Below are 14365 nucleotides of genomic sequence, written 5' to 3' on the forward strand. Positions count from 1 at the left end.
TTATTAAATCAAACACGGTCTAAAATGTTGAACGTTCTATTTGCTGTTACTTTTTGTTTTTTAAAATTATTTAATCCTTTTCATTCGTTAGTTAATAATGGAGTAGGGTACCCTACAGGGTTAAACTCTGTCGTAATAGCTCTACACATTGTGTTTTTTTAGTAGCAACACTGTAACTCGAGCTCTCTCTTTTTTCTCTGGTAAGAAACTTAGGGGCAGCATGTGTTTTATTAATATAACTTTGAAACTAGCGTCAAATATAGCGCTTCAAAAAAGAAAAAAGAAATTATGTTCCAACTTCACCAGCTCCTAAGCTCTCCCTACACATTGTAAAATTTGTAAGGTACGCTCTTATGTGCACTTATTGTCTGTCTTTTGTAAAGACTGGGTAAAATGACATTTGCAGGGTTGCAAATTTTCATAAAATTTAAAATAATTATGTAGTTAAGTAGTTGTTGTCGATAGTTTTATCGATAGATTGTGAAAGGTAATAAAATTTTTCCAAAAATGACTGAATTATGAATGTTACGACGTTCTAATGATTACTTATTGTCTTATTTCCTTCTTATTCTTATTTTGACAGTTGGCTTGCTACTATCGAGATAATTTTTTATTCATATACGTTTTAACGAGAATAGCCGGATTGGATTATCTATTTTGAGTTAAAATAAAATTTAAAATAACTCTCAATATAGTGTATGTATCAATGTATGAACTTACAAAAATTGACAATTTAAATGACCTCGTGTCCAGTAATTGGATGAATAATGAGTCGATGATGATTAAATTGAAACAAGTTCGGCTGTTTATTGCATAAGCGGGACGAACATTCAATCTAAAGCCGATAGAATATTTATCGACTGGAATCATTAGCAACACTTTCGCGCAATGAACTGTCATTTTACTCCGTCTTCAAAAAAGACAGACTATATGTTAAAATCAAGGCTCTTATATCCTTATAATCCTTATAAACTAAAAAGAATTGTTCCGTATTCGGAAATCTTAAAGTTCTGCGCTAAACTTGTTAATAGCCATGATAAAGTTGATTAAAGGAAGTTATCACACTTATTAACTCAGACTTGGCTTGAACCGATTAGAAAAGGCTTTATGCTCCATCCAATAAAAGCGAAAAAGAACTCGGACCTCGCAGTCCATGCGAAACGCACAATACCATTTTCGTTCTTCTCATGGTGGCTCTTCACATGACTATTTGTATTTTATATCGTTTGGCAAACACTCACCATGTGTGACAAAGTATTTGCCTTGTTTGCCTATTCGACAAATACAGCAAACACCAAACTCGCGTTACCGCGCGCCAGCCATTTTCTCGACGCACATCAAAGGAGCCAAATAGGTAAATACGCAAGTGTACCCCCCACGCTATGGTCATATACATTATTTTAACTCCTTATTTGCCTCCATGTGTAGACGGTTATATTTGTCAGTGTTTACAATATATTTGTCTGTATGTCAAATATTTTTTCAAATACATCAAACATACAATGGCGAATAAAAATGTCTATGTCAAGTGCTGCCATTACATGAAAATGAAGCTTTTTGTAACCAGCTAATTGTAATATGTGTGATGATTCACACTTGTGAAACATGTTATTACCTGTATATCCAGCCACGCTTGCGCGGAGTTTCCGAGCCCAGGCAGCCGAAGGTATGAAGAGCCGTTGAAACGAGGCACCTGAAACAAAAGCAATTTTAAATAACGATATTATTTAAACATGTAACAACCACAACTTCAACACACAATTAATTCCATCGTGGCACCGCTAGATGGCATTACTTGTAAACTGAAACGTGCTATCGTTTTGTTAACTTCAGTAGAGTATAAGTCAACTCATATGTTTTGTGTTGTCAATGAAATGAAATACAATGAATGAAGTTTTCTACTGCTACAACATTTGTATGGCACTAAAAGGTTCTCAAGTTATTGAGACGTTTCGGTCCTTACTTACAGCTACCTTTGTTTCGGCACTGGACCTTGCGCTTTCACGTCAGTGAGACACACGGTTGTGTCCCTAGCCGTAAGAACTATTTGTTTTTGCCTTTTCTTCTTAATCATCTACGCACCTTCCCTCCGCTCACCGCACTACAAACATATTAATCAACCTACGAAATGACGAATGCCTGAGGATCCCTTACCATGCCGTCCCATCAATGGGTGCCGACGTTTACCTCATATGTCAGTTACGCCTTCATAACACCAAATGGCTTCCGTGGTCGAGTGGCTTGCACATCGGTTTTCATGGTGTCGTCTCGTTGTCTATCTCTGAGGTCCCGGGTTCGATCCCCGGCCGGATCGGTGTTGAAAACTAACTTTTATATGTTGTCTCGGGTCTGTGTGTTTGTGTTTTCGATTTCTGATTTCCATAACACAAGTGCTTTAGCTACTTACTTTGGGATCAGAGCAACGTATTTGATGGCTGTCTAATAAAAAAACAAAAAAGGCTTAGATTACATCGTTTGCTTAAAGGTTTTTAATTTTCCACAAAAAATCTCCAAATTATGTACAAGTTATATTGATTGTACCAGTGAATTTCTTCACCTTTATGCAGATAAAACTCTTATTAAGTTTATAGCTTTTTTGTTATTGAGTTTCATTTGCAGGAAGATAGTGATTTTCTTACCATAGCTATACAAATTAAAAACTTTTTTAGAAAAAGTCACTTATGTGGTTTTACCTTTAAATAGACGATATAATGTAATGAATAATAATGTAAGTAACATTATCGACAAGTACTTCAATTATCGGCTCTAATATAGGGCACGTCATGACATCTACCATAAAACTCGTGTCATTTGTACGCATTCTGCCTAGGGGGAAATTAGCTGTTACATACAACAAAATATGTATTAATCAATCTGAAAGGTAAAATTATTTATTTAATTAGCTATTTCATTTTTTATTTGTTATCAAATGGGAGGAAAGCCGCTAAAGTCACAGGCATGACAGATAATTTACAGCGTGTACATGTATTTTTTACAAGAATCCGATACGTTCAAGAAAGACATCAATGGTTATTTTGAAAAAGTTGTAAAACGTGTTTCTGTAGCTTGTGGTGTTAGAATTGGAACAGTAAATATATTTTAAAAGAATATGATAAAAAAGATAAATCAGTTACTTTTTCTTTGTTTTACTTAATATTTTTATTAACTTGCTTATTGAGATGGAGTAAATGTTATTATATTAAAAATACAATAGAAAATACACCTCTATATAATTCACGCGGAAATCAAAACAAACAACGATAAAGTACCTACGTTGTTCAAAATTCGGATTATTATAGATTTTAAATGTAATAATTGATGGGCATGGAAATTATTATTCGTGTGTATTCGGAAATCCAATGATTGCCGAGATATATAGACATAGAGTTGTTAAAACCACCAAATATTAATTAATTACTTTTTGAATTCCGGATTTCCGGAAATAGCTTTACTGCTTCGTAGGACAAACTACTTACCTAGGCAGTCGAGGTAAGATTTTAAAGTAATTCTAATGGCACCATGTAAAAAAAATGCAGTAGATTACTGACAGCCTTGTTTGTTGCAGTTCCGTCATTGCGTCCGTCAATATGCGGGGCGCGGTGCGGTATCTAAAGCTAGAGAAGGTCGGAGAGTGACCATTCTCGTTACTTTTTTATGCTCTGCTTTGGCAAAAGGTAAGTTATCTATAGCATTTACCATGAGAATTACTTTAAAATTCAACTTCGCCTTCCTAGGTCAGTACTTTTGTCCTACGATGCAGTAAAGCCATTTCCGGAAATCCGGATTTCGAAAAAGTAATTAATATTTGATGGTTTTAACAACTCTATGTCGCTCCTTGTAGCTATATGTTGAACACATTGTTCCGCCTATTACTTGTAAGGTTTATTTCATTGGCATGAACTTTATGGTCATAAGCACAGATGAAATACCAATAAATACATCAGAAATAAAAAAACCTACCGTTGAGTAGCGCGTTCACAAAGGTAGTAGCTAAGACAAAATTATATTTAATGTTAAAAGTTGAAAACAAATTAATTATAAAATTTGTTAAATAGAAATAAAATGTCGCTTTCGATGGCAAAATGTCGCTTAGTCTAGTGACAAAGTGGATAAGTTGGCAACGCAGTGTATAGTCGGATTTTTTAGTAAAGATGTTAAATTGACGTTTAATGACGCATTTCAATGATGCATTTGATGCAATAAAAATTGTATTGCCTCATAGGATCGACTTTACTGACTCAGTAACTCATTAAAATAAATTATATCTGTTTTAATGCGGCGCAGTTTAAACGTAATAATTAAGAATTACGTACGTCGTATATTACATTACGATAGAAACATCGCGAAAAATCATATATACACAAACGAGACCAAAAAGAATTATATAAGCCAATGTAATTTTTTGAACATTTTTGTAAATTCTAGCCGGCGACAAATGTATTAAGGAAGGTAGTGATGGCATTATTTTTTTATCCGGCTTCATGTTACCGTATGAATCACAGTTTCTTATTAATTGGCTGAGTATATGCGTTGTCATTTAAGTCCCTGTAGAAATGAATAGAAACAGAGGTTCAAACAGCAAATTAAGTCAGAGAGAGAGATACCACCGCACTGTCATTACTTTGTGCGGAAAGCCGGCTGGAAAACAAGATTATTCAACACCAGCACCACCAGCAGTTTGATTTTGATTACCTCCCCCGATCGGAAACTGCGTCTTTTCCGAGTCGAGGCGCATAATTACGATTCACAACTGCCCGATCGGAAACTTTTGACATTTCTAATCGGAACAATAGTTGATTTAACTCACAAATTAGAAAGATATAGTAGGAATCAGGTTCATCTTCTCGCTCAGAAACTCATCTGATTTCGAGACTACCCGATCCGATAGATTCCGGTTTGAATCAAAATCAGGGCCCAGCTGTGTTTTGAAAGGAAAGTTGGAAGGGAGTTGTCAGATCTTGCAGATTAACATTATACTAAACCCTAAACCTTGTTGCGGTATTTTTATCAATAAATAAACAACTTTAGTTCTGTACCTTGGAAAATGGTATCATACACATTGATGAACAACTGATGCAGGGGGAGTTACACAACTTTGTCCAATAATTAAAGAACAAAGAAACGAGAAACAAATAAAAATTCCTTCGACACAGGACTCGAAACTCAAATAAAACAGACCTGTACCTAGAAGTGCAGTTACATTTATTTTTACGGTTCTAAGTGACGGGACAAACAACTCGTGCGTCTGGTGGTAAGCGACATGCCTGTCCATAACAGGTGCAGTGCGTTTTAAATAGTAAAGATCTGAAGTGTACTGACACTACGCCCGTCACCCTGAGACATAAATTGATGTGCTCAAAAACAAAATTCGCCATTATTGCCACACCAGCTCGATTACAATATATGTATATGAAATCTCACGTACAACCTGACAATGTTGCCCATTTCCTTTTGTAGTACCCTCTGTAAGTTCTATTTGTAACTCGCAATTGAATGGGGGTAGAAATTAATAATGTTTGTTTTTATTATGTTTTTATTTTATCACACTTTCAAGTTTTTCCAGAGGCGAGTGTTCAACAAACAGTGCTTCTAAATAATTAACGAAAATTATCGTTAAGAAGTTTTTACAAAAACACGGCCTTGACAGGTTCATTAATAAATTCAAGAATGAAATGTAAGAAAACAAAGAAGCCACTCCAGAATTAAAAATATGGAAATTATTTTATGTATACTTTATATATAAATATTTTATAATCAAATATAGGTAGAGATGAGACAATATTTCTCCAGTCTAATCACCACCATATTTACGCGCGTATTTAGTAATGGTAGTTTCTTTTATTCTAGTTGGCGTCATTGACATAGGTTGACATTCATAGAACAATAAATACAACAGTAGTGCTCACTGGGTGTCTCACGTGTTTGTGCCTACAGTACGCGGAGTTTCGCGATCTTGAGATCAGTCCGTGCCATTTAGACTTGTACGTTATGATTGTGTCCATAATCTCACGTAAAACCTCGAAAATCGTGGAGAAATGCCTTAGGGCGCGTTCGTATAATATCGTGACGACAGATAGTCGTACAGTTTAAAGTATCGTGTCTTATACCTATATTTAAATGAAGTTGTTCACATATAGTAAAACACGAATAAATGTCGTTCATGGCTTTTTTAATGTTACGACGACCGACTGTCGTGATAATGGGAAGAGCTAGAACGACAGTCGTCAGACGATAAATAAAACGTCACGATAACAATGTGACTACAGGTAGTCGTTGCTTCAAACGTTTCTGTCGAGCAAACGACAAAGCAGCTGCCGGGAACCGATAAATTGTCGTTACGATCTATTGGGAACAATTAGATACGACAGTCGTTCAATGATAAAACAAACATCCACGACACAGTCACGAGAGATAGTCGTGATATGGGAACAGGCTAGACGCGACAGTCGTCTAACGACAAATACATAAAACGTTACGACATGATGGCAACGCGTTCTTATTTTACTATGATTTTTGCTGGAGTACAAAAATGATAGTCCCACCTATAATTATTATCCTTGATGGTGTTTTATATCATACTTAAGTTTTAATTTATTTAATTTTAATAAATTTTCAATTTTCTGATATTAATACTATTTGATTGATGATGTTATTGATATTGATTAATACTATTTTAGGATAGTATGTGTTTTGGCAACAGAGCGGTTCTAACAGTAATCGAGGCTTAAAACCCTTCCATTTCAGTAATTGGCAACTGCAAATTTATATTTGTATTGACCAAACTAGTATTGAAAAGGAACGAACGAATACCAGTTTCGATATGGAAATATAAGTATATGTGTTACTTTCGCCCACGTGATCTAGTGTCTTCAATTGAAAATATCACTGATTATCTAATCTTACTTTCATAGTACCCATAAAATAAATCTTTTCAAAAGACTTCTTAACAAACATGAAAGTTAAAATGAAAATCTTTAAAGCGATCAGCGGCTTTATAACTGTAACATTTGTCAACAAGCTTCTCGAAATCTGCTTTTCAAATGTTAAAACCGGCCACAGAATCACTTCCACGTGTTGAATAATACAAACCTAATGCATTATTGAAACATATGTGTCATGTGTAACAGCTGTTATTTTACAGTCAGCCCTAGAAGCGACAAGAGTCGTAACATGGTGGATGGATGGATTCTCTAAGCATATTTAATTAAGATTTCTCTTTTTATTGAGGGTAGGTTTGGTAGAGTACTACATTTACTATATTACATATACATAATTGGATAGAACATTATTTCTACCATACCTTACTGTATACAAATGTACTATTCCATTATTATAATTGAAAAAAAATGTGAACAACAGTCATCCCATTGAGCTATATGTGTTTTTTGTGTTGTTTTTTCCTGATACATGTTCATACTTAAAAGAAGGACCATGCTGGTAATTTTGTTTATATTTGAAACGCGTTTTTTTATTGTGTAAAATAGTGCTTTACACACAAGGACACTGTAGCCCGCTCCCATTGTCCTTGCAAGTGTAGGTGGGGGCCCAGAACCGCAAAAGGCTCGAAAACGCCAACCTTGCTCAGTGCTACAGTTTTGTGCTTTTTGCGGTTGAAAACCTTGGTCCCTGGGGGTTACAGGCGAAAGCAGAGCTCCTTATCAAAAAGTTCGTTCAAGGACTTACTACCATCTTAACTATTTCTGCCGTCAAGCAGTAATGTGAACATTATCCCGTTCCGGTCCTGAAGGATAAGGGTTGTGATGAAATTACAGGCACAATGGACTTGTCAACTTATGTCTCAGGGTGACGCGCGCAGTAGTGAGTCTCAAATCTTTGCGATTTAAAGCTCTGAGTGGCACTGCAACTGTAATGGATGCATGCCATAAAAAAATCTTCTAGCGAACGGGAGAGGTCGCCTCGTAGAAGCCTTCGTTGACCACAAAACTGGCAGTTATTTCCGCCAAAGTATTAGTTTAGCTATTCAAAAGGGGGAAATGTTGCCAACCTTCTGGGCACGTAGCCCCAAGGCGTGGCCCTCTAGGATATTTTCTACTTATAAACTTTCCAGTATTTAAATTTTTACAATAAGTTTTTTTTGTCTATTATTACATTTACTTTAAGTGCTTCGTAAATAGCTACTATTAGAAATTAAATAATATATAAGCTTTACACAGAACATAATAGAGTTTGCGAAACCGACGAGAGCCTTAAATTTTGGAAGAGAAGATTCTCGAATCTGCTGATAGATTTACCCTTGCTCTATTAGAAAGTATGTATTTTGCCATTATGTGGTGCTTGTCGAAGCTAGAAGAAGGTTAGATAGACGTGTGTCATGAGCGAACGAAGAGGAAGGTCATTGTATATTCCAACGAGGTATAGGCATCATGGTATGTAAATTGGGTATATTAATATCTAAAGTTCTGATATAAGTGAGAACTTTGCGCAATATGTGGGTTTGTCTGTCGGTATTTCTGCTGCTATTCGATTCGATTGACAGCATGTTTATAGTTAATGCGTGAAGTTATAATCACCTTCATGCAGCTGAGACTTCGACTGCATGAAATTGATAACGACTTCACGTCGATTCCTCCGAAGAACAAAGTGTGATGTGATTATACAGCGAAAAGAGGTTAAAACATAATCTCGTTATTCAAAAGGCCTGTATAAAGGTGTTTTCAGATTTTTTATGAACTTATTATTTCGTTTCGGAAATATAAAATCGAACGACAGTCGATCTTGACTGTGGATATACGCAGTCAAGAACAACAAACGAAATGTACAATATCCCGAGAATAAGCAGCATCTTGCACATAGGTCTTTGTTCTACGGATGAGTCGACGTATTAACTGCATGCAGTCGATCTCGGTTGCATGAAGTCGGTTTCGACTGCATACAGTTAATGCGTGAAGTCGTTATCAACTTCATGCAGTCGACGTCTCGGATCTTAGTCGTGCTGAGCTGTGTAATAAGATAGCGTTGTGGTATGAAAGATGATATATTGATAAGGATAGAGAGGGGAATGTTGATAGATTAATGGCACCCATTTATTGTGGATAGAGGTATGGGGAAAGGCAAACCTCGGCGTACATATCTCAATCAGTTTGGGGATGGCCTCAAAAAAAGCCAGGTCAAAAGTGCCAAGAATAAACGGGCATGTGTGTGGAGAAGGCCAGAGAGGTTAGGAGCGTAGCAGGTGGAGGTTCACGGTCTCTGCCTACTTCGGTGGGAGACAGGCATGATGATGTATGTATTCTGATATAATCACTGAGGTTTTCTTTACTATTGCTTTAGTTTACTCTGTATGATCAAAACAAATTCACAACCGTTTATTTCTTAGGAAATAAAACTATTTTCTTGGATCTAAGTAGCGTATATTTGTTCTTACAAACAAATCAACATTTCGGGTGCTTTACAGGTTCCATGGTCACGGCTTTTTTGGGACCTGTAAAGGGTCCGAAACGTTGGTTTGTTTGACACAACAAATGTACAAAAACAAATATACGCGATGTACACCCGAAATAATAGTTTCATATATGAATATGTAACAATCGCGAAAACCTAAGAACTCCACATTTGTTCCTTGTCATACATTATACATACATAAATATCAAAGTAATAATAAATATAAAAGTTTCTACTCACCTTCAGATCCAAAGTAATTTCACATCTCTTTCCAGCATATCCAAGCGGGCATAGACAAACTTTGCCGACACATCCGCCGCCATGTTGGCATTCGCATTTATTATCCTCTTGCATCCTGGCTATCTCATCACCTTTTGATTCATTATCAACGTCATTGATTACGTCATTCCTTTTACCATCATCTTTTAATTGCATTTTTGTAATTTTATTAGTAATTTTAAATTGTTCAACAGAATTATCCAGGCGGTTATTATCGTGTTTCGAATCACGCATTACAAGATCATTATCTTCAAAATGGACGATGTCGTTTATGTCATAGATGGCGTGATTGTTGATATCGTTGCGATGGCGGTGGATGGTTTCACTAGTCGTTATCTCATTGGTTGCCTTCCAGGGTGCTAGAGTTGGGGCGCATTCACCTGTGAAAAAGAAATATCGTACATTAATTAATTATTCAGTCAGATCTCTGTTTGATAGAGAAAAGGTATCCTCAGAGAAAGTCTTAGGTTATAAATGAACTAAAGCTCAAAGCGGTTTTCCCTTGGTAGAGATTCTTCTCTGGCAAATTAGTTTCCTCGCGCTGTTCTGATTTCTTTTTACCGTTATAATCTGGAAATGATTTATTCCAAAAAGACGAAGTTCAAGCACGTGTTAAAAATAGCTCAGTTAAAGACCGATCGAAACTGGTTATGTTTGTAGTTTTGAGTATAAATTCTGTGGAATAAACTAAATAACTAAGGAATGTTAAACGAAAAAGTGGCAGCTTCGGCGAATAGGGTTTTTGGTTGGGTTCGGCTGAAACTCACGTCGGTGAGAGGTCTTAAGAGATCGGAGAGATATTGTCTTTGGTCGGTTTTGGGAGCGCCTTGCTCGGAGCAGCCAAGGAGGGAGCAGCCATATTAGCTAAGTTTAATTGTGTTGTAACCAATCTGTTAATCATCTATTGTTGATTGATTATACTGATAAATACTGTGAAAAAGACTTTTATTATAGTACATTTACAAACTAAATTTATATCGTATAAATTTGCACTCTCGATGGAATAAGGCCACATCTACAAAATGACATCGTCTCGATTAGTTTTTTATGCTTAAACAAGTGAGAAAACTTTCACACATTATGTGCAAAACTTGTTCATCTAGATAGTATTATTTTCATACATTTCATGTCACAAGAGTACTTCTGACGTGAAATGTAGATAATTTAGTGTTCGTTAGAAATAAAGGTTAATAATATAAGGTTATAATAGGTTCTAAAATAGATCCATTGTATTATATTCTTTTGTATCAATGTGAAAGATGTATCACCTAACGTAGAAATAATTAGGAACGGCAAATTGGCTATAGTACACAGAAACAACAATATTACTTTATGAGTGATTTATATATTATGTAGTACATTATCATTACATTACATTATCATAATTATATTTTTTGTAGTTGCAAATGTAAGTATTTCACTAAATAAATTTATTATAAAAGAAAAACCGTCTTCAAAAGTTATTGGAATTATATCTTTTTGACAAGTTTTATTGAAATCGGTTACCGGAAATTACGCGCAACCGGACTCATCCCTAGTTTACCATCCTCAGAGATAATTAAATGGGACCAATACTTCATTCCAACAAAATAAAGAATTATAGAAGTCGGTTCACAAACGTCGGAGTAAATACGTAACTTATACATAAAAATATATTGTCGAATTGAGAACCTCCTTAATTTTTTTTGAAGTGGGTTAAAAAATAAAGAAAAGATGACAATGAATTTTTTATATTTATTTTTATTGTTAGAAGTTGTAGTGAGTATAGAATTTGCCAGATAACCCCATCAGTTACTATAGCCGTCAGACCCAAGTAGAAGATATAGAGGATCTCGACGAACTCGTAAAATTAAAGATGATATAAGTTGACTGTAATATATTGGCAATAGGTTGCTGGTTTACAAGAGTAGTGTCATTCATTAATCGCTAAACAGTGGTGATTTCTTTTGGAAGTACAATTCAAAAGTGAACGTCATATTTTACCTTTTTTTAGTTCGTACGAAAAGTTCCTTAAATTGTGGTAGGGACGAAATAACATGTATATGTGGTGTTAGTTGATTGGTTCAAAATAGAACCCTCCTATAGTTAGTTCCCTTCGAAAGTTATATTACAAAAATTCCTTTGCGTTCGCAACAGTTACCTACTTTCAAACTTGGGAATTCCCTTTACTATGAGTATTAGAGCAACGGGGTTCATTTCGAGCATTACACGATACACCAAGATCCATAACTAATTGACAAAAGTTAATTTTCCAAATTAGTCCTACCGGAATTAAAACCTTATCCAGGGACAGAGCAAAAATCTTTGTTCCCTCATCATTTAAGTAATAATAAAGCTATTACTGTTGCTTTTGTAAAAATATTACGTTTGGACTAATTCATGAAATTATACGGTGGAGCAATTTTGATCCCAGAGTTTCAGCAACTGGCAGCCCGCAACTACCTGTTTATGACGTTTTCCATATAGTTTCATGAAACGTAGTTATTTTAGTGGAGAGTTTCAGTAATGGACAACAGGGTCCCAATTATGCTAATTTTCTTCAAACAACTAGTAGTTGTGATTCCATTGTGACCCCACTGAGATAATATTGCAACTATTTTTTTTTATTTAACTACCTTCGTGGCCGAACGGTTACCATGCCGAACTGCCACGCAGAGGTCCCAGGTTCGATTCCCGGGCCGGGAGAAATATTTGTATGGCCTACAATTACTTCTCTCGTGAGTTTGGGTGTAATTTGTGGTTGTCTATGTGTGTGTCCATGGTACCCGCGACACAGGGTGTCCCTAGTGCAGGGCTATGTTGAGTGTGTGCGTTATTTATTTTAACTATGATAATAATTGCCTTTTACTTAAAGTTGAAATGGCAGTTGAGTCCCAAAAGAATGACAGAGGAATTCAATCAATCACTAACGATCGATGTTGCCTTACTAAAACTACTATGGAAATTACTATGTATGTGTTAATGTTTATCTCATTTAAGCATCAATTTAGTCTTCAAATTAAAAGTATTTTTACAAAAACATTGCAATGACTGTTAAATAGGAGCTCGATGTCTACAAGGCTAGCCACACAACTGATATGATTTGAAATTAGTAGATTTGTGGGTCAGCTTTTGATTACTGAAATCTGTGATTAAATAAATTGCTAATTGCCACGACTGGAAACTTGCAAGTTTGTGCCGACTGTCTCAAATTGTCAATTTCCCCTATCGGCAACCGCAACGCGCTGACCATCGAAGTATATAACCAGAAATAGAGACGAAATGTAATTTTATTTGTTTGAAAACTATTCTGCCAAATCATTACGGTGACAACTGCGTTCCGATTGGCTAGCCCGAGTTCGAAACAATTGACGGGTGTCGTCAACTGTTTCACTTCAAATCGATCAGTTAAATTGTGCTTTGCTATAATGGACGAAAATTGCAAAATTACATATTTAAAATTTAATTACCGATGAAATGTGATTCCTTTTGTTTAGTAATTAGAACAGCCCTCCCATAGTTAGAGATATTATCTTTATTACAATAAATACAGAATATTTTTGGAATATACGGAGAAGTACACACAGGTCAGTTGTTGGCGCTGTCCTGTTTCAGCTTTCTAATTTGTGATTTTAGTGCAAACGAGAGTTGGTATTTAAAAGTGATATAAGGTCCATTTGCCAGGGATGGATGGCTCTTATTTTGTCTCTATTTCTGGTTATTATATTATATATATTATTGGTTTAACTGCCTCCGTGGCCGAACGGTTACCATGCCGGACTGCCATGCAGAGGTCCCAGGTCCGATTCCCGGGCCGGGAGAAATATTTGTATGGCCTACATTCATTAGTCTCGTGAGTTTGGGTGTAATTTGTAATTATCTATTTGTGTGTCCATAGCACCCGCGACACAGGGTTTCCCTAGTGCGGGGCTATGTCGAGTGTGTGCGTTATTATTATTATTATTATTATATACCCGCTGGTGCTGACTGACGACTACACTCCCTTTCCGTCCCCCGCAGCAAGGTCAAAGTCAAATAATCATTTATTTCATAGGTAAAATAAATTATCACTTGAAAACGTCATTTTTTAATCTGCTCATTCACTGTGCTGACTTTCCTAAGAAGAACGATCAAGAAACGCAACGGAATACACTTTCAATGAAATCTAGACTCATGTCGTCTTTTCATACATCTTTATCTGACACGTTTTAATTTTTTATATGACTTTTCAATTAAAATATTTTTAATGTAGGCTTTAACCTTAGGAAATGATCTCCGGAATCTTATTGTAAAAACGTATACAGATCGTTTACCTTAGTTAAACGAATCGTGGAACCATGAGTTTAGACTTAGTTCTAAGTTTAATATTATGGACATCTTCATCTTTCTTCTTAATGAAATGTTGTATATTTTTACGGACATACAAAATATTTGAGTAAATGTACTGTGATTCCATAGTCATCCAGCGTCAGTTTTACTATTGCCAATGATCATGGATTTCGAAAGTCAATCGTAAACTGGGCCTTTTTGTTGCTAAAACTGGTAACCGTCAATGGAATTCTTTTTAAAGTTGACAGTCGCGTCAACTATACTCCGTCCAACCATTTATTAAACTTTTGACATGTGCATGCTTCCGAAATCCGTAATTATTGACATACAACCATTGACTTACAAATAAATGGACGACGGGTCTAATACAAAAACC

The 14365-nt window shown here is 35.7% G+C and overlaps 1 protein-coding gene across 1 annotated transcript in view; it reads right to left on the minus strand.

Annotated features, from left to right (window-relative positions):
• The window catches only part of LOC113227337 (pikachurin-like), a 311398-nt gene that overhangs the window by 26840 nt on the left and 270193 nt on the right, over nucleotides 1–14365 (minus strand). Inside the window, exons 9-10 of the mRNA XM_026460230.1 lie at nucleotides 9643–10061; nucleotides 1616–1693 (exon numbers count right to left, since the gene is read on the minus strand). Of these exons, the coding sequence (XP_026316015.1) occupies nucleotides 1616–1693; nucleotides 9643–10061 (497 nt within the window). The remainder of the gene's footprint in view (nucleotides 1–1615; nucleotides 1694–9642; nucleotides 10062–14365) is intronic.

The sequence above is a fragment of the Hyposmocoma kahamanoa genome, unplaced genomic scaffold, assembly GCF_003589595.1.
Source record: "Hyposmocoma kahamanoa isolate Upper Pololo Valley unplaced genomic scaffold, ASM358959v1 210, whole genome shotgun sequence".
NCBI classification, from domain to species: Eukaryota; Metazoa; Arthropoda; class Insecta; order Lepidoptera; family Cosmopterigidae; genus Hyposmocoma; species Hyposmocoma kahamanoa.